Below are 20,331 nucleotides of genomic sequence, written 5' to 3' on the forward strand. Positions count from 1 at the left end.
AATGTGAGTGGGGGAGGGGGGCCTGTTTTTTGTGAGGGGGGTCAACTCTCATTTGAGATTTTCTTTTAAATTAGTAGATGGCTAGACGCCCTTAGATGGCATCTGAAACGAAGTTAAGCCAATAGAAAGTGTATAATTTAACACAGTACCCTACTACATGTAACATGGTACACGAGTAGCACACTCAAGAAGAGTGACCATTTTTTTCACGGTAACCAAAGGGTGGTGGCTAGCCACCCTATTCACCCTCTCTAGATCCGCCACTGTTTGTTTTTATCATTGTCATTGCCTTCATAACTATATTTGTTATGGAACAACGTGCATCATTTCACAACACAATGATACATCTTTATGTATATGTACATAACTTTTGTGTAAAATCAAATCAACCATTATATTATGTCTTATTCAATATATATATATAGATATAAAATAATTTTTTATCGAAAATAAAGTACATTTAATACTTTATATACATGTTAAAAATTACAATCATATTGGTTAAACAGTGAACAATATTGATCCAGGATCTGAAAGGTTGGATGTTTCAAACACGTACAGACCAATCACTTGTTCACTGCTGCTCAACTATAAAAATAATATAGAGAGAAACATAAGAGAGATTTATATACTATCTTTCTAATGTCAATGGTTCTTAGTCTACAGAAGCTTATTCGCTAATTTAATTATGAGGATAAAGTCATGAAAACAAAATGAAAAGATAGAAGACTCAAATCATTAACACCTGAAGAATACAGAGGACTACTAAATATATTCTATAATATTGTGGCTAGTAATGAGCACAAAAAACTCTATTTTTATTTTTAAAAGAACCATTAGATCACTGGCAGACGAGGCTATGCGAAACAAGGCCTATTATTATCTCTGGTCAGTGGATCCATCGGTAATGCAGCATGAAGGACAATTTTATCTGCTCTCTAAGGGAGTACTCTGGGTTGTGGTACAACCATGAGTGCCACATCCTATCAGGCACCCATTTTCAATCCTGTGTGTGGAGACAGACAAACAAAAAGCCCTGTTCAGACCAAACAATTGTATTTGACACAAACATGTGACATGCCTAAATATGGTCATGATGACATCACATCATGACCATATATAGGCACATCATGACTATATATGGCATACAACAGTTTTTCGTCAAGAAAATGTGATAATCTGGACAGAGCTTACGTTAAGTGCCTTGCCCACCAAATGACACAACAAAATGCACAAGGGGTCAAACCCCTCCCACATTAAACTGTACGAGGCGCCAATGTATTTAGGGTCGTCTCACAGGTCAAGAGGTTACAAGCAAAATGCACTATTTACACAGGGTGAACCTTGACCTCAAGGTAGAAACCCTCAGCCAAAATTACTTCCCTCTTCTATAAAAATTCAAATCTTGAGCTATAAGTGTTGAATTTATACAAGTTTTAATGTAGATATTTGAAATATTTCTGAAGGCCAGAATATAGTTAATATACATTTTAAGATATACAACATATTGTTAAGTATTATTGCAGTATCACTTTGTCATTTGCAATGAATATTTTCACTATTACTACAACATAATTAGTTATGATGCAAAATCAATGTTTAAATTAAATGACCATTGGTATTCAAGATGCAAAAATTTAAAAAAAGATTACATGCCTCATGCAGCTTATGTTAATACAATACGACGTAATCTAAAACATACTGTATGCAGTTCAACTCATAGGCAAGGGGCTTTCACAAATAAACCATCTTCAAAACCCCTTCAGCATTAATGCTGTAAACATAACACCTCAGCATTACACTGCATGACCATAAAATTCCAAAGATTGCACCAATGCATGGATTTGAACTACTCAACTTCAGTCATATTCATGGTGCTACAGCTGCTGAACCACTTTTAATATCTTTAGCATAATTAATATGTAGATACACAGTAAGATTATAGAAATTAATTTGCAACAAAAGTACACAATCAAACAGTTGGTGGACTAATTATTAGTGTAATAATCTAGCGAACCCCAATAATATTTTGCTGGACCTTTGGACTTGGCGGACCCCCAGGTTGGAGACCGCGTTGTTCTACATAGTTGCTTACTCACTTCCAAGTAATGGAGAGATCCTGGGTGGAAATCAACATAATGCGCTAAACTGTAACTATTTGAGTCGAATTCAATGAAGTCACAAGGGACACAAAGGCACCAGTGATGACCACCATGTATATCAGCCCAGTATAAAATATGAATTGCCATTGACTGCTATCATTAAATGCATCTTGAACATGTAAACATTCTGTGTATTCCATCCATTGAATGGATCTGCTGCCAATAGCATCCTATAACCTATATCAATAACTGTTTAATATAAAGCTACTGTTTATGCACAATACGTAGTTATGAATAGTCAAATGATAAAACCATGAGAATCTCTAAGTTGACGAAAAACAATCCTGTTTTTTTTTATGAAGGATTTCAACTAAGCACCATGAAACTGGAAGGTAAGCATGTTATCCACCAATACAGCCTCACTACAAACCTTAAAGTGTTATATCAGGCACATCATACTTTTTAAACACAAAAGGATAAAATTAGGCCAGGCCAACTAATTGTCTGGTTGGCCGAGTAATGGGACCCCTTCTTCAATCATCCCATTTGTCCATGTTTTGACAACTAACTAATTATGCAATTATACTATAGCATAAGAATATATGCACTTAAAATCTTAAGAACATGTGATAATACTAAGGCACTAAGCTAAGACAATTCGTGTAAAACGTGTGGTGTACACTGAATACATTTCTTCACATTTCATCATGCACATCAAGCAAGATTTAATAAGTGTGGTGTCATATATTACACATCAGTCATTCTTAATAATATTAAAATTAATGATGATGATCTTAAATTGACTGATACAAGATTGCCATAATTACAATCTTAAATTGACTGATACAAGATTGCCATAATTACAAAAATTTAAGATTTTGTTTTTTACAAAAGAGTTTTCCTAAAATGATGGCTTTAACCCTCTACCTTATGAACTTCGACCTTCTCCTTCTGCATTACCTTCATTTTCTTCAGTGTCTGCAGTTTCTGGTTTCTTTTGCATCTCATAGCTATTCGTAGAGTCTTCATCAGACTCTACCTCTAGTGAGATTGTGAGTGTGCTGTCTGAAATTGATGTACCTGCCGTGCCTTCTTCATCCTCAGCGGCTGAATAATGAGATGAAGTACCCTCCAATGGGTCATTGTCACTGGGGGGTTGTCTTCCGTAATTACTACCACGGTTACCAAATAAAAGTGGTGTGTTCTCGCTCGAAATCTCGCTGTCATCACTATCGGATGAATCGTCTTCAACATCATTAGGAAGAACCTTACGTTTGCAGACAGGACATGTGCGTTTGTTATTGGTCAGCCATGGGTCAATGCATGGGCAATGAAAAGCTGCAACAATAATAGAATATAAAATGTTTATGTAATTTCAAGATTATATTTTTAACTATTCAGCAAGTGTATCAACACGACTTTTTGTCTCATATTTTTGTGTCCCAACTTTGGATCCAAATACTTCTCTTTTGAACAGTCTTTTATTTTCATTTTCATAAAAGTATCCACTGCCAGACATCATTTTGGATTTTGGCAGAAAGAATGATCTGCACTGCCCTTGAAATGTTAACCCTATGCCTCAATTATGAAGGGCTTTATTTAAAAAAACTCCAATACAGTCAAGCTTAAACTTTATCCAAATCTTCTTTGATATAAAACTGTTATATGCTCATAAAGTGTCACATGTTTTTGTCATAAAATTTGATATAGTAGTCTAGGCTGTAGTAAAATAAAAATAAAATAGCATGATATTTAGCAGACCATGGAGTGTAGCATAATTGAAAAATAGAAACTACAGGTCTCCATCCATTCAAAAGGCTATCTGGGACCAAGGGTTTCTAAGGTATTTGGCAGCTTTGGTCTCCAAAATTAAAATAATAAAGGTAAAAGGCATTTGTTAATTTGGGACCACAGAAAAGTGGTCTTTAATTGGAAGGGTCTTTCATTAGATGGAGACCTGTATGGTTATGTTCTCATTAGATTCAGGGACTAGATCTACACCTTGGTTAGAAGACTAGGCACAGAAAAATAGATTTTTGTACAGTACTATAAATTGTACCATGACCTCAATGCCAACATGATACAATACCAGCAAATTGAAGTCAATAAAACATCATATAAACAAGACTCATTTAGTTTAAATAAAGAATTAGAAATTACTCTTGTTACAACCGCATCCTGCTAGTTGGTCTACCAAACTACCTTTGATGAACCTTACCCTTCGTTTTATTATTCAGTGTTTACAAAACTTTGCATATTTTGTGACAGGATACAAATGAAGAATGAATAAGACCAGTTACTTCAGAATCATTTTATAAAAAAATTATTAGTGTGACAAATGTAGGTTAGGTTTAGTTACCTATTTTATGTTTAATGGGTGCTGTAACTCTTATAACATGATCTTACTAGGCCTACCTTCTCTTTAAAATTAGAAATCAATGTTTATTTTATGATATGTTGAATTTGTATGATACTCAGGAGTATCAAGTAGTACAAAACTCCAATAACAAAAGGATGCCACTGATGACTACATTATACAAATTAACAATTCTGAGTTCCCATATACAGCGGGAAAAAATAATGTGAAACCCTTTCATTTTTTAGACATTTTTCTAATACAGTTCACCCTCCAATTCGAGGCCACATTTGGGACCTGAAATTTGAAGTGGTCTCGGGGGTTGGTCTCTAATTAGATGGCGTTTTTTTGTGTTAAAAGGTTGAAGATTATTATTTAGGTCTTTGGAAAAATGGTCTCGAATTACAGGGGTCTCGGAATTACAGTGGTCTCGAATTGGAGGGTTCACTGTATTGCACCCCACCCTCTTCAACTAAATCCTGGTGGTATATACCTTTAGGCAAAAGCCTCAATATGAGAATTTATGAATAGAGCATAATCACTGATTTCTATTATAAACTTTTACTTGTTGTTGTTGTGTAAATTATTGTTAACAATAATAATAATATAATAATAATAATAATAATATAGGGATTTATACCACGCCTTGCCAAGTGATTCAAGGCGCTGTTGATGTTATTACTATTCCTGGTCCTTGGATCCATAATCAAACCAGCACAAAGTGCGCCCTCCTCCCCTCCTTGGTGTCGTGAATGCAATTTATTGCCTATATGGACTAAACATTCAGTGCCACATCATCCTACCAGTTACCCATTTATACCCCAGGGTGGAGAGAGGCAAACTTAGGTAAAGTGCATTGCCCAAGGACATAAGCGAAATACACAGTGAAGGCTCAAACCTCCGACCTGAAGATTGAGAGACTGAAACGCAACCGCTAAATTATTGAATGCATGATTGGCCTACCATGGTTACAAGGTAAAATTCTGAGCTTAGCACCCTCTTCATATTCATCCAGACAAATAGCGCACACATCATAATTGTCTCCTAGTAACAAAAAAAACATAGTTAAATTATAGTCATTTGATTGGTTGTTTATAGGTAACATGGAAATAATTTAATAATGGTTCAAATTATTTTTAAAATCGCATAGCTTATGTCACATTTAATATCTTGTCTCATTCGCTAATTTATCTGGCCATGCAATTTCTTTCTTTGACAAAGTGAAGAAAATGAGAGCATAGCCTAGGCCTACTTAACATCGACGTTTTGATCCCACAAAGGCAGACAAACTTGCTAATAATAATACACATCCACATAAAAATTACAAACATTTTAGACTTTATAAAGTAGGTGTTGTAAAAACACATATTGCGAATGTTTCTCATTTACTTTTTCCAATGTGATGGAAAAATTATTTTTTGGTGAAAAGTAATGTTTTGTTCACCGTGGCAACACTTCATTGAATGGAACGTACAGAATACATCCTGTACTGGCATACACATTACTTATTGTATAACATATTGCATGTCAGCTGACATGGTGGCCTACAGACAAATCCAATTGGAAAAGGGCACTCTCTATTGGCACCACCATTGCTTGGGACCTTCTTGGGGTCCCCCGAGTGTATTTCATGTCCATGTTCAGTTGTGCAAAACATTTAGAGTAGATTACGATGCAAAAACAAAAGTTATGTCCTATCATTCCAATATATACTTTTGTAGCAGAAGATACGTAAGAATCCCCAACTAGAGGTCCCCAGCTATGGCGTCTGATGAGGGATAATAATCATGGTAAATGGATCGGTCTAAAGGCGTACAGAAGACAGTGATATTCAAAAACTTATTATTTATTTTACACATAGAAAATGAGTTTTTGGATATCATTTGTGTAATGTTATTTGCCAGAGCCAGTTACAAATGGCATTACACAATTGACATCCAAAAACTCATTTTTTAAGATGTAATATATCATTTACAATCACAAAAACCATCAAAAAATCTGATTGCAATCCATCGTAATGTGATTTTAAAAATTTCTGATGCATTTAAGCCTGCATTTTTCAATATACACCTGTCAAAATGTAAATACAGTACTGTATTCTAGGTCCTACATGCTCAATGAAATACCTTTTCTGAATTTTCTAATTGGCAGTTTCTTCAAATGCTCCCTTGACAGACGAGATCGTCTCAACTTCCGACGGTCACGTAAAAATTTTGCAATCTGGATAGGAAATCAGAAATGCTTAATTATATGAATGTGATTAAAGCTGACTGGGTTTCTAAAAGTGATTTACCATTTTGTATCCAATTGAAAAGACATTCCAAAATTATGCACATTTAGTTAAAATGGTTTAGTAATGTAGATAAACCAACCTAATGCATTTAGCTAAAATTAATAGTAACCAATAGATAACCAATATAATGTGTTAAAATAATAAATATTGTAAAGATTTCATCCATTAGTTAAAATGACTAGTATGTAGATTTGACGTAATCCCTGTTGTTTGTGCCAAAGTTTTAACAGTAACATCCAGAGGGTGTGGTGAACAGGTTAAAAAGAGTTTGTTTTCTACCCAATAAAACCACAAAGCAAAATCTTGCGTCATCACAACTCTTGTCTCTTAGTCACATAAAACCGGGCACTGACTGCGTCAGACAGTTGTCGTCCGAAACGATTCTATGAAGAACACAATGCCACGACAAGTGCAACGGATTGTTATTCATGACGATCAGCTCAGACTGCCATGGCTGACAATCAGCAGACTGCATCGCATCATCTATTGCTCACAGGGAGCCGAGTTGGATTTGTCGTACCATGCAGTAAGTACCCGGTTTAAGTGATAGTAAAATTTGTTTAGTACCTTCACACACATGCTCTCACACAAGCACACAGCTAAAGCTGTATTCTGTGAACATCTGAATGAATATTTTGGACCAGCAACTATTTGGGCCTACACATTTATTTAAATAAAATTAGTAAATTAGTTTCAACTTAATCACTATGATCATAATGATTCTTATTCCCTTGAAAAAAGCAGGCAATAGTATTGCGGCGTACTGCTTCCTTGGTGGCGCTGCACTGTGGGTGCTACTAGTATCTTTGGGTGACCCCCGAACTTGTACAGTACATACTAAGTTACTGGTATTAGGTCAAGTAATCGTCTTCATAGAGACATCTGGTAGCCATTGACATGAAGTTGGCATTTGGATTTTTTTTTGGTTACCTTACTTCAAATTTACAACACTTATCATCATCATGTACTTACACTATAATTGTATAATTTACACTCCAATTGGATATTGTAACTAAAGTCCCAAACAAAATGGCTTTCAAACATGGCTTTTATTAGTCCTGTGGTTTATCAACCAACAAGACTAAAACTATACATTACTAAAATTCAAATGTCACCGAGTTGTGCTATAATTTTTTGCCTAATTATAATAACGTAAGGATAATATCCTTCAAAGCCACCGTCTGTCCATTGTTCATCATTTGTGAGTATACAAATTGAGATTATCTTTAATAATAACCAAATATATGCATACCCGTTTTTGTTTTTCCAGCAAATTAAGTCCCAGGTTAAAAATTGAATCAAAAGCTATTTAATGCATATCATAATTTTATATTAATTTACGAGTTAGAAATTTTAATGTAATTTTGTGAATAAAATGAAAATCAAAACCAAATCATTAACCAGAAATTGAATTATACTCACAATGTAAATTATCAGGAATAAAAAACAAATACCACACACAGCTAGGAAGGGTACGAAATAGTAGAGGGGAGAAGGATAAGATATATATGGATACATAGTGACAGTACTCCTGGCAAAATAAAAAAAAGTAAAAGAAAACAAACATGGTTAGCATATTTTTCAATCATATAACAGTGATGAGGCACACAAATTTCAGTAACTTAGGGAGGTCAATCCTAAAATATGAACATTGAGATCTTAAATAATCCTGATTTTTAAGTTTTATTAGTTTCCATTTGTTTAATTTAAAAATGTATCCTTCATGTTTTACAGCCATGTGTTCCTTTATTTTTTCAGTTATTTTCAGTTTCATTCATGTATTTCGGTCAGGTTTCCTTGATCACTTTTCGGCCATGTTGTCTTGCTGCTTTTACAGCCATGCTGTCGGTTACTAATGGGCATATGTAGACGGAAAATGATGCAGCTTAGCATGTTTGTGTAGTGAACCATACCTGCATGCATTTTTCCATACTTGTACTATATTAAACACATGACCATTACATAAACAGCAAATGATTCATAAGATCGATATCACATGTTAGCTGACCTCCCATCATTCCATGGAACTTGTACTTCATCTCTGACTGTCATTTTTTAAACGTAAAACTTACCATGAAAATAATGGTTAAAAGAACACAGAACCCGACTATAGTGACGAATGGTAAATACAGATGCATAGGAAAGGTAAAATGTGCATAGATAACAACAGTGGATCTGTGGAAGAATGCAATAAGCCATAATGACAAATGAATGTGATGCTATAAAGCAACATTCATGGTAGCAGGGTATCAGGAGCGGATTTAGGGGGGGGGGGGCAGCCCGGCCCCGGCCTCCCCTCTTGGGAGGTAAAAAAGAAAAAAAGAAAGAAAAAGAAAAAAATGATAGCCCACAACGCCTCAAATGTTATTTTCGGGCGTCTAGAACACAAAAATTTCGCGGGGCATGCCCCCGGAACACCTAGGACATTGTTGTCTCGATCGGCCCAAATTTTGGCCCTCCCTTTCCCCCCACCCCTTTTGGACATCTCTGGATCCGCCCCTGGGTATGATATCTAGGATCTAACAATTGGTGGCAGCTAGCATTGGGGACAGAAGCAAAGAGAGGTAGGCCTGCTTTCGGACAGGCCAAACACTTCTCAGCCAAGAATCGTCAGATCGAAATAGTAAAACATCTCAGAAAAGGCTGCCTTTTTACATTTGCTAGAGAGCCATGCAATAGTGTGCATGTATGTACTCCATCAATGGTTTGGCGAATTTTTTAGGGCACGTGCTACTCCAAACTCTTTGTAACATGCATATAAGTCATGTCTATATTTTATACCCTAACTATACATTTGCTATAAGGCAGACACAGAAAAGGAAAAAAAAAAGAATGTCATTAGAAAGTGCATTCTTTTTTAAAGAGGCATTTACAATAATCTAAAGTAACATGAAATCATACACTTCATTCTTGAGCTTAAAACTTGAAAACATTACTTTCGGATAAATGGGATTTAAATCAAATTGTATTTTCCATTTTCCAGTGTCATATTAATCATGCACTACCCAGTGATTGGCCTCAGCAGAAAGCATGGTATCATAGACATCAAAGCCATAAATTCACAGATTCAGCTGAGCTGCTCTCTGTACATGAACACATTCAGCTCAGCTGCTTCTCAATAAGAGTAGTGATACTTTGCTTTTATAGATTATCCCAGTGTAAACAATGTATAATGTCCCAAAAATGGATGAAAAGAAAAGGTAATTACAAGATAAGATAACAAGATAAGATAATTACAACTGGTACTGTAAAATTATCAGAATTTGCATGAATGGATATATAATTTGATGCAAGATTATTAAAATATATTAACACTTCATCATACAGTACTATCAACCAGATTATTTGTGGCAAAGACAAGCCAAACCAGTCATTCGTCACAAAATTTTTTTAGTTATTAATACTGGGTTAAACAGTAAAATGAGAGCTATAAAATGGTAAAAGAATCATTTAAATCTGACATTTTGTTATGAAGTTAGAAGCATTTAAACATACAGCTGTTTAAAGAACAATATTTGAGAAATCAACCTTCAAAGTTTATGATTTTGGGCATTTCTCAGGCAGAAACCATCACCAAATTGTTAAAAATTGTTGTTTAAACATTGAAAATTGTGAAAATTACAGCATCATGATGTATAGATATAAAAGTTAATTTCGTGCAAAAAAATAGATTTCAAAAATGTTGACATTTCAGCATGTTTTGGCCATTATCTCTGAAACACGATTTGCGACGAGTGACTGGTTTGGCTTGTCTTTGCCATATTTAATTTTTAACATTATAAAGTTTATCAGCAGAATTATTGGAATATCATGAAATGATATCTGCTGGATTATCTGAGAATTTTCATATATCTGCACCCAATTATTTGAGGATCATGAAGTATATCTGGTAAAAGATTTGAAAATCATTAAAATATCTGAAGATCATAAGAGTAATTATATCTGCCAAATTAAAAAAACATCTACCAGATTATCTGAAGATAATTAATTTTTATCTGCCAGATTATCTGAAATTATCAAGTAATATCTGCTAAAAGATCTAAAAATCATTAAAATATATAAGTTATCTGAAGATCATAAGAGTAATTATATCTGCAAAATTATCTAAAGATAATTTTAAGAATATGTACCAGATTATCTGAAGATCTATCAGATTATCTTAGGATAAAGTGATATCTGCCAGAGGTTATCAGGTGAAATTTATCGAAGATCATCTGTTAATATTTGCCGTTATTTGAAATTTCAAACATAACTAATAGGTCTACAGCATTATGAAAAAACTAAATAATCCCAACTTATTAATGGCGCAAACCAGCTTACCCTGTTGTATAATTATTTTTCGCTAGGAGAAGACCACTATCTTCACCAACAAACACGGATGATATAGATACTTCATTTCCATCTGTAGAATGAAATAATTAAAAAAATGTTAACAGTATTAAAAAATTTTACAAATAATTATTTTGCTGTAGGATGAAATGTTCTGCCTCATAATCTCACATTTGTGTTACAGTAGTGTCAAATTCGGGACTAGCATAAATTGAAATTATGTCCCTAAAGCTATTTACTTTGTTGCATGGAGAGGGGGGGGGGAGGCTTGGCTTTTGCCTATGGGACCCATAGTTTGTCTGGGTTTAATTCGAGAGTTAAGGTCCAGAATTTATCTTTAGTTATAATAACCAATATTTAATTACACTCAAACTCATTACTATTAAGCAAATAGTAGAGCTCCGCATAGTACACTACAGGAAATTATTATACGAAGGTTTGATTTAATGCTTGAAAAGAATTTTCTGAGGGCCTGCAAGGCCCGAAAGAAATTTTTGAATGCATTAAATCTAACCTAAGTATAATAATTTTCTGCTAGTGTACAATGCATGCACTACCAATTGCTTTAGAAGTCAATCGCTGTGTTAATGTTAGTTTTGATATCCAACTGTTGTAGCAGTCAACGGTTGCTATAATGATATGATCAGTATACTGTGTGCGTATATAATATTTAGCTGTGCGTACGCTGATTGGGGCTCCTGCAGTATGCGTTAACTACACATCAGCAGTACAGTACGGATACGATGAATAACTACAGTATTGTAATTTTTACCAACCTGCACCGATCAGAAAGTCACTGACTGTACTGTGTCAGAAAAACTTGTTTGTAATGCTTTTTTGATACATTCGTCAAAGAAAAACATTTCTTAAAGCATTCGAAAGAGAGTACAGTCACTGACTTTTTGGTCAGTGCAGGCAGGTAAAAACCATGTGATGATTTCATAACTACACTAGGCTATGGCCTAGTACTAGTAGGCCTCAGCAACCACCTGCCTGACTGTAGGCCTACATCTAATTTCGTTCCTTGAGTCTTAATTAACAGGTCTACAATATTCCTATTAAACGTTCAGTTTGTTTAGTTTATTAGGGTTAATTGATTCAAGGAAATCCTTAAATGTTCATAGTTAATAAGAATTTGAAGTAGCTTTCTTTGGGTTGTAATTAACCTTGTTTTATGAAAGTAATTTTCAATTATCCCAATTCAATTTTCATCGCGGTGCGTAATATCTAATAACATTGGGAGTTGCAATGATGATGTCACGATTGACTTATAAAAAGCATTAAGTTATCTACAGTAATTTTCATTTTGTATTAAAATAGTATTATATTAATAATAATAAATTTAGCCACTGAAAATAGATCAGCTATTGGCAGCCATTGACTAGAAGATCTAGTTGGCATATTATATCTCATGATATTCTTATATTATATTGTATTATATTATATTATATAGTGGATACATCATAATTTAAAACAACAGCCATTATCTTGAAATTGCTATTCAAGAACAAATGGAGGAAAAAGAAATTAATGAATGAATAAATAATTAAAAAAAACAACTTTAATAATAAATAATAAGTAACAAACTAAAAAATATACACGGTGTTAAGTCAGATTTTGCTATATGTATTAACTGCCCCTGTTTGTAGAATAGGCCTGTGTTAAAGCATAGACCAAGATACTCTATGCAGGCCACAAGTTTGTGGTGATTGTAATTCTAGATTACAGACAGTGAACTTCTATCTTCCAACTATGCATTCAAGGTTTGCCATTCTCACTTAGCAACAGACTTTCTTATCTTGTTTTGGAATAGTCACCAAAACAGTATATCATATGACACAGTGGATGTACACTGTGCAAGAATAAAGCATGTACCATTTATACTTGTCATTACCCATTTCATTAGAAGAGTGAAACAGTAAACACTTCTTTCACCAGCTTACCTTGACATCAAAATCGCAACCATTACGCCTGATTAATGCAATGTAGGGTAAGGTTGTTTGATTGTTGTTTGGGATTGGTTTAACTTCCGTACACGCATCAATTGGTTCCACGTTCACTATCACTCCTGTCTCTTATACACATCTCAGAGTGTGTACACTCATAACACCAGAACAAAAGACACAAAATACTTTATAAATAAGACGATACCATTGACAGAGGTGAATGGAAAGAGTTGCTGGCATGCTGGTCAATTTACTGAAACATTAGCTGGTCATCATTAGATTATAACCAACAATCGAAAATTAATTAATGTTGGTATTGAATCACATGTTTGTTTTACATGGGAATTTCAAATAATTTTCTTGAATTTGTTAATAATAATAAGGTTTAATGTAACACAGATAAGAGCTTATAGAGAATTTAAACTGTTAATTTAATTGCTAGTGAATAATTTTACTTTATTAAATAATTGTACAATTTTTTAAATAAAACATGAATGAAATTATAAGTGTTAATACACTTTTTATATAGTTTTTTTACATTGCTTTATTATTATTATATAATGATACTTTATATGCATTTGAATGCACTTGTAATATGTTTATATAATTTAATACAGTATCTGTATGTAAAATTGAAAATGAAAGTGTAAACATATTTTTATGATAGATAATAATCATATTCATTGTAAGTAATTTCGTTGCCCAATTATATATGCACATTCTGTTTCACTTTCACATCCAATCCAATAATCATTGTTAAAGTAAATGATTAAAGGGTGACAATTGTTGTAATAAGGGTAAAATAAGAAATTGATTTCATAGTTTGTCATTCTAAGGTATTACAGTAAAACGTCCATTTTACGAATGTCGATATTAGGAATAGTCTATTTTAAGGATGGTCTTTGCCCCGATAAAGTCATCGTCGACCAATTATTACCATAAAAAGTCCAATTGCGCACGTTTTAAGTGCTTACCGTATGTACATTTTTCTTAATAAAATAAAGTTTGTTGTATTTATTTATTAATACTGTAGTTCCATATTTTTTTCCATTTCTGGTATAATAATCACTATATTAATGTAATAAACCTAACCAGAACGAACTATCAATGCAAGTGTCGTCGGACTGAGTGCACTGAGTAAGATATTACGAATGAGAGTGCTGGGGTCAGCAAATTATTGACATCGTGAATACTAGATATGGTCACGAAACGCATGTTTCACCACAATTCGGCGATCTAACAACTAGAAAGAACACGATAGAAAGGTCCATAAAACATACAGATGTTTGAATAAGAGTTAAAATAATAATGATAAATAATAATAATAATAGTGTACTTTTATATAGCGCACATGTCCATCTAATGTAAGATTCTCAGGGCGCTTGATATGTGGACTAGGAACTCGATCAATGACATTCTTCGCCCCTAAGGGTCCCTTCGTGTCTGTGCTACCCGGTAAACCGGTACCAGCAACTCTCGTCGTCCACCACAGGGGCTGTATGCTCCAGTACACCGGGGTATCTCCCTACTTGTCTTGAAGGATGTATTGGTTTCTTTATAGTGCACACGAGCCATTGTATACACTGGGCCTACAATTTATAGTCCTTATCCGAGAAGACTTGTTCTACCACCAGAACCATAGGCGAGTGTGCCGTTCGAAACAAGCGCCTATATTATGGCTATAGCTTGCGGCGCCCCTGCTAACCACTCACCAAAATAACATTTTGTGAAGTGGAACAATGCCAACGATTAAAATAATTTGGTTTTTATCGAAGGTGAATTCAGCTGGGCTCTAGCGCGGTAGACCACACTGCTGCACTGTCGGTTCGTGCTAGGCCTGGCCGCCATCAGTTTATCAGTGCTCAATGGCAGGGATAGCTAGGCCTAGGTATTGGAAACTGACAACCGATCTAGTTTACAAATTTTTCAATTTACGAATACCCCTTGGTACCAAGGGATAAGTAAGATGGATGTTTTACTGTAATTGATAACCCAAGCATACTGTTGTCAGTAAGAGTAAAGTGCAAGTTCTGTAGTTACATGAAAATACATGAAATAATGTTCTTGATTTGTACTGTATAGTAATAACTGTGAGAATGCAGTGTATGTTACAACACACTATATATTATGATAATGCACTATATTAAAGGCACTGGGATATAAACATTTATGAAGCATGTTTTACCTTGGATGCAAGCCATTGAAAAAAATTATAATAGTTTGGCTATAAATTCAAGTTTGCCAGATAAATCTATTGTTTAACATTGTAGGTTTGTCATAGGGAAAAAACACCTCACAATAATAACTTTTCGTATAAACATAGCAACTCTCTATGTATGTTGGCCGAGAATCTATACATAACACATAAAGTTAGGGTGGCAAAGGGTAATGTATACAGTTAATCATTTAGGGCAAGATCTAAACCAACTAGAATTAACAGAGTGATTGTTTTGCTTTGCTTTGTTTCAGTTTTCTCAGAATCAATATCAAATGTGTAAAGCACTGATGGTGGTGGCAGCGGGATAGAAGGCTCCTCAGGGAACCCTGGCCCCATCAGTGGTGGCATCATTTTGTCCGAGTGGCATTTCCAGGCATCCACTCTAAAAGTTTGGTCTAACCATAGTTGGGCTAATGTGGTGTGGACCACTGTTGGGGACGTTTATAGATTCTTTTTAAATGGACAGAACAGAAAATAAACTGTTATTATTAGATGTATACTGTAAACCTTAAAAACTTTTTTAAATGAGAATGAGATGAGGGTAATGAAATTTGACTTGAAAAAGGAGGCTGTAGATGCAACATGCAAGCTCCATGAAAAAAAGAACAATCAAATAAAAATTTACTCACGTTTACCAGCGCTCATTGGCAGGACAGCGTTTGAATCAACGTTGTAAACAATAGCAGCTATATAGTGCTTTGTTTGAGCATTCAATACCTGCGCAAAATGTCCCATTGTGAATTAGTTATCAATTTTTAATTAATCTTATTTTCATCATGCATAATATTATTTTAAAAAATCAGTAAATGATAATCAACTGCAAATATTATTTATGTAGGTTTCAAAAGTGGGAAACACTACAGTAGATGCCAAATGTTTTAAACTATTAAAGAAAAGTTTACAATCACAAAAACTTAAGAGGAATCAAGCAAAAAGTGCCAAACACTAGACTCATATGATGGAGTGTGCAAGTACTATCAGTAGGGGAATTTCCTAATAACCACTCCACCAAGAAGGCAAATTTGCCTTGATCCCATTCCATTATCAGTGATCAGTAGAAAGTCTACGGTACTTTGACATTTTCTATAAGGATGGGAATTGCACTCCATCAGTTGATATATACGACAACATTGGCAGCACTTGCGGGAAATCCACAGGGGCACAGGACCCATGTCAGAGAGCCCTGAAACTCCACCCACCCTTCAGAGAAGTAAAATATTTCATCAGGGAACACTGCTTTAGAAAAATATATTTACGACCTGAAAGGCTTCTTCCAGGCGTCTAGATATCCCATTCTTAAAATTTCCTCATCCATGGTGGGGACCGTGAAGCCCTTGCCAGGGGATCTTTCGTGTTGTCACTTCTTAACATATTTCATCATCAGTAAGTAGTGTTCCTTAACCCTTTCCATCAGGAGTACTTGTCATTACCCATTTCATTAGAAGAGTGAAACAGTAAACACTTCTTTCACCAGCTTACCTTGACATCAAAATCGCAACCATTACGCCTGATTAATGCAATGTAGGGTAAGGTTGTTTGATTGTTGTTTGGGATTGGTTTAACTTCCGTACACGCATCAATTGGTTCCACGTTCACTATCACTCCCTGTAATAATAAAAATACATCACAGATTAGATAACATTCGCACCGAAGTAAATAACAAAATATTTGCTTGAGATCTAAAGCCGTGCTCTCACTGCACTGTACGACGAATCTAACCCCGCTACCCGTGAGCGCTAGACGACCTGACGACGTCTGCCAATTTTTGGAACGGATCGTCATTAAAAACGATCTGTTGCACGCACGTAGTGCAGCTGCGTTCTCCATAGAATCGCATCGGCCGGCGACTGTCGGGCGGGGTGAGTGCCCAGCTTTTAAGCATCCGCACGATATATTTACAACAAGATCAAATGTGCTTATTTAATTTGAATTTAATTTAATTTAATTTCCGGAACACTTTTCATGTTCTGTTTAGGACTTCAGTACAAAATTACTTTTAGATCGGGCTTAGATTCTGATTCTGAAAGTCTCACAATTAAATTTTATTTTATATATCTCATTTCCCAATTTTGTAGAGCGGATTCGCAGTAGGCCTACTGTAAAGGTCACAGCAGAATGATACAGGATTATACTTTTGGTTGTATTGTTTTTTTGCTTGATTCGTGTCTGTTTTCTGTTTGTAGGCTTATTTTTATGTAAACTCAAGAAATTTTCAACTTTTATTGCATTTAGAGTGTTTTATACGGAATAAATTAATTTTTTTTAAATAATTTTTAATGTTGACAATTTACTTATTTTTGCCTCAATATTAATTGGAGATCTGTGTTTATGAATGTTTCTATTTTACTCAAAGTATTTTACTAAAGAGAGATTACAGAAACAAGCTTTAGTTACTATACCTACAATGTATTTGATTTTATTCATTTGTATAATTTGGTATTATAATGTACTTTTGAATTGAATTGAATTGACTGTACTGATAACAGAGCTATATAGCTATAAAATACCCTTTTAACATTTTATATGATAGAATCAAGTTGGAAAAGGAAGTATTTATTGCCAACATTACAATGAGATACATCTAGAACTGTGCATACTATTTTAGGTGTATTAGAGTTCTTTTTAAAGTAGAGAGTCAAAGCTCAGTCTATTTCCGTGATATACCCACACATCATGGATAGCTTTACCGTACCAGTATATCAAAGCAGATACTTCCTCCTTTCAATCATTAATACAGGATGTTGGTATATTTAAGTAGTGCTCAATTCAATCAATTTAAATACAGTACAAGCTTCAATATCAAATGATTGCAAAATATTGTTTCTCTTTCAAAAGACTATTCCATCAACTATTAGCCATTTCTCTTGGCTTTAGCTTTTGGATTTTACATATATTCTCTTACCTATTGTGTGGGTCCAGAGAATATGCCCCTTAAAAGCTTTGGAGTTTTATCCATTTTAATTTGTTGACTAAATGATATCACATATGGATAATATTTTTTGGGCTGCTGCCTGACAGGCAAGCGTCCTTTTCGCTGTCCCCTTGATCTGCCAACTGGTTCTTAATACTACTTACAAAGTAAACTAACAGAAGGGTATTATTCAGGTTGATTAATTTATTTAGGAAGAAGCCATAGAAATAGTTAACTTATTAAACAAATTTTAATATAATGGCAAATGATTAGTTTTAGTCTACAAGAAATAATTATCTTGATGGTGAGTTTATAATTGAATCAGGGAGATTTTCCAAAGCTGAGGACTCAGTAAACTATTTTGAAAGTTGTGTGACTTTAAATAAAAGACAAATATTAGACAATATGGGACAGTCTAGCAACAAAGGCTTTTGTGACATTTGTTACTTAGAGTACAGGCTATCCTCTTCTGAAAACGCACTGCCTTCCCTGACTACAGTGTAACACATTGATGGCACAGTAGTTGCACTGTTGGAAAAATAGTTTGAAATACTGTATGCAGCATTTTATAGTCCATAGTTAATTCTTATAAGTGGTGAAACAAACAAAATCTGTGATCCTAGGCAGGGACCCCAGAGGTAATCAGTTTGTCAGAGGGATCCAGGAACTCACTCATGAACAAGGGCATTCACTTCCCTAATCAGGCCCTACTGATGATTGCCTAGGAATTGTTTTCATAAATCTAATAGTTTTTAACACACAAAAAATAAAGATCAACTAAAGACCAGATTAACAACAAAAGTAAAAGATACAGACTCACCTTCAGTCCGTTTTGGGGTAGTTTAGCACCAAATGTTGAAGGATATGATAAAAGCTGTACGGTCCTACTGTCGTTATTCATAGACTAAAATTCAAAAGGAGAAAACTGTTTATAATTCAACAAGTGGACAAGGAGAACTGAACTGACATTAACCATTAATTATTTAATGAATGCCAACCTACAACTAATATGCCATTGTTTTCATGGAGTCAATGATTAATATGAATTAGAAATTATAAAGCAGGCGAGTCCATCAATTATTGAACTGTAAAAGTTTGTATTTTTGGGGCCAGCTTGAAGCACTGCATTGGATGGGTGGCCTACCCCACAGAAATGTCATCAGTGGGTTGCCGGGAAACCTGGCCCAGCTGTTGCGGAGTCGCGGCGATATCAGTCAGGGAAAACCAAAATAGTGAGACTGAGGTGGGTGTGCACTCTGACCCATCTGTCGGGGCACTACTGACTACCTGTCAGGGAAAACCTGGTACCACCCTATCATAATGACTTCTGTAATTTGATCAAAAATTGTTATTTTTAATCCTTTATTTTGATAATTAATTTGACAAATTTATCTTTACTACTACTGTTAGGTTGTTATTGGTTGGTTCCTTGAAAGTTTTCAAATTATTCATGCAATTTTTAAATAAATACATAGTTAGTATGTACAGTATATCATTATATCAATTTATCAGTCATAATGTTGACTTTTTATTAAGCTGATAATATTATTGAGATCAAAATCTACATTTAAATTTTAAGAGTGTATTGGTAAAATCGTGGAATTCCTGTGATTATCAGTGATCAATGCCACAAAGATTGCATACGACTGAACAAAGTCAATGCTCAAATATCTCCTTAATGAACAGATATTTACATTCAGGTATGGTTTTATTCAATCTTTTGTTGATAAATATTGCAAAATAATGTCAATAAAAATGTTAATGTGTTACCAAAAAAACAACAAATGTTCAATAAAAACCTGAAATTAAAGTGAAATTCAGATTAAAAAGTGAGATTTGACATGGGGCATTCTCAGCATTTCTGTCTTTTTGTCGTAGGGAGTGCATACAAAATCAATGGTGTCACTCCTGAATTACTGTATTAAACAAAAATTAATGTTATTGTAAATGAGTTCAAAAACAATTTATAACAACAATTTTAAATTAAATCTCAGTTTTCCATGCTATAAAGCTAAAGCGTATTCAAGCACACTATAGCAGAAGCGCTCCATATATTTCTCCATAAAATCCAACAGAAAACTTAGCAAGTGGCAAGCAGTTCGAACAATTCAGGTACTCCTCAAATACCGTATTACGAAACTACCGTACTACTTTTATTTTGTTTTTTAGGTGGGTA

General features: G+C 34.4%; 1 protein-coding gene across 4 annotated transcripts in view; it reads right to left on the reverse strand.

Moving 5' to 3' along the window:
• Positions 1–782: 782 nt before the first annotated feature.
• The window catches only part of LOC117124750 (E3 ubiquitin-protein ligase RNF13-like), a 32,348-nt gene continuing 12,799 nt past the window's right edge, over positions 783–20,331 (reverse strand). For 2 of the 4 annotated variants that reach the window (XM_033271065.1, XM_033271066.1), the window contains exons 3-10: positions 18,976–19,059; positions 16,724–16,849; positions 15,874–15,961; positions 11,072–11,153; positions 8,174–8,282; positions 6,585–6,678; positions 5,422–5,502; positions 783–3,440 (exon numbers count right to left, since the gene is read on the reverse strand). In XM_033271065.1, the coding sequence (XP_033126956.1) occupies positions 3,031–3,440; positions 5,422–5,502; positions 6,585–6,678; positions 8,174–8,282; positions 11,072–11,153; positions 15,874–15,961; positions 16,724–16,849; positions 18,976–19,059 (1,074 nt within the window). In that variant the 3' untranslated portion in view covers positions 783–3,030. Of the gene's footprint in view, positions 3,441–5,421; positions 5,503–6,584; positions 6,679–8,173; positions 8,283–8,823; positions 8,927–11,071; positions 11,154–15,873; positions 15,962–16,723; positions 16,850–18,975; positions 19,060–20,331 lie in introns of all 4 variants that reach the window. The other 2 variants (XR_004448014.1, XM_033271067.1) reach the window with 2 other exon arrangements.

The sequence above is a fragment of the Anneissia japonica genome, unplaced genomic scaffold (genome assembly GCF_011630105.1).
Source record: "Anneissia japonica isolate Jap-2015-1 unplaced genomic scaffold, ASM1163010v1 scaffold1764_len714935_cov166, whole genome shotgun sequence".
Taxonomy (NCBI): domain Eukaryota; kingdom Metazoa; phylum Echinodermata; class Crinoidea; order Comatulida; family Comatulidae; genus Anneissia; species Anneissia japonica.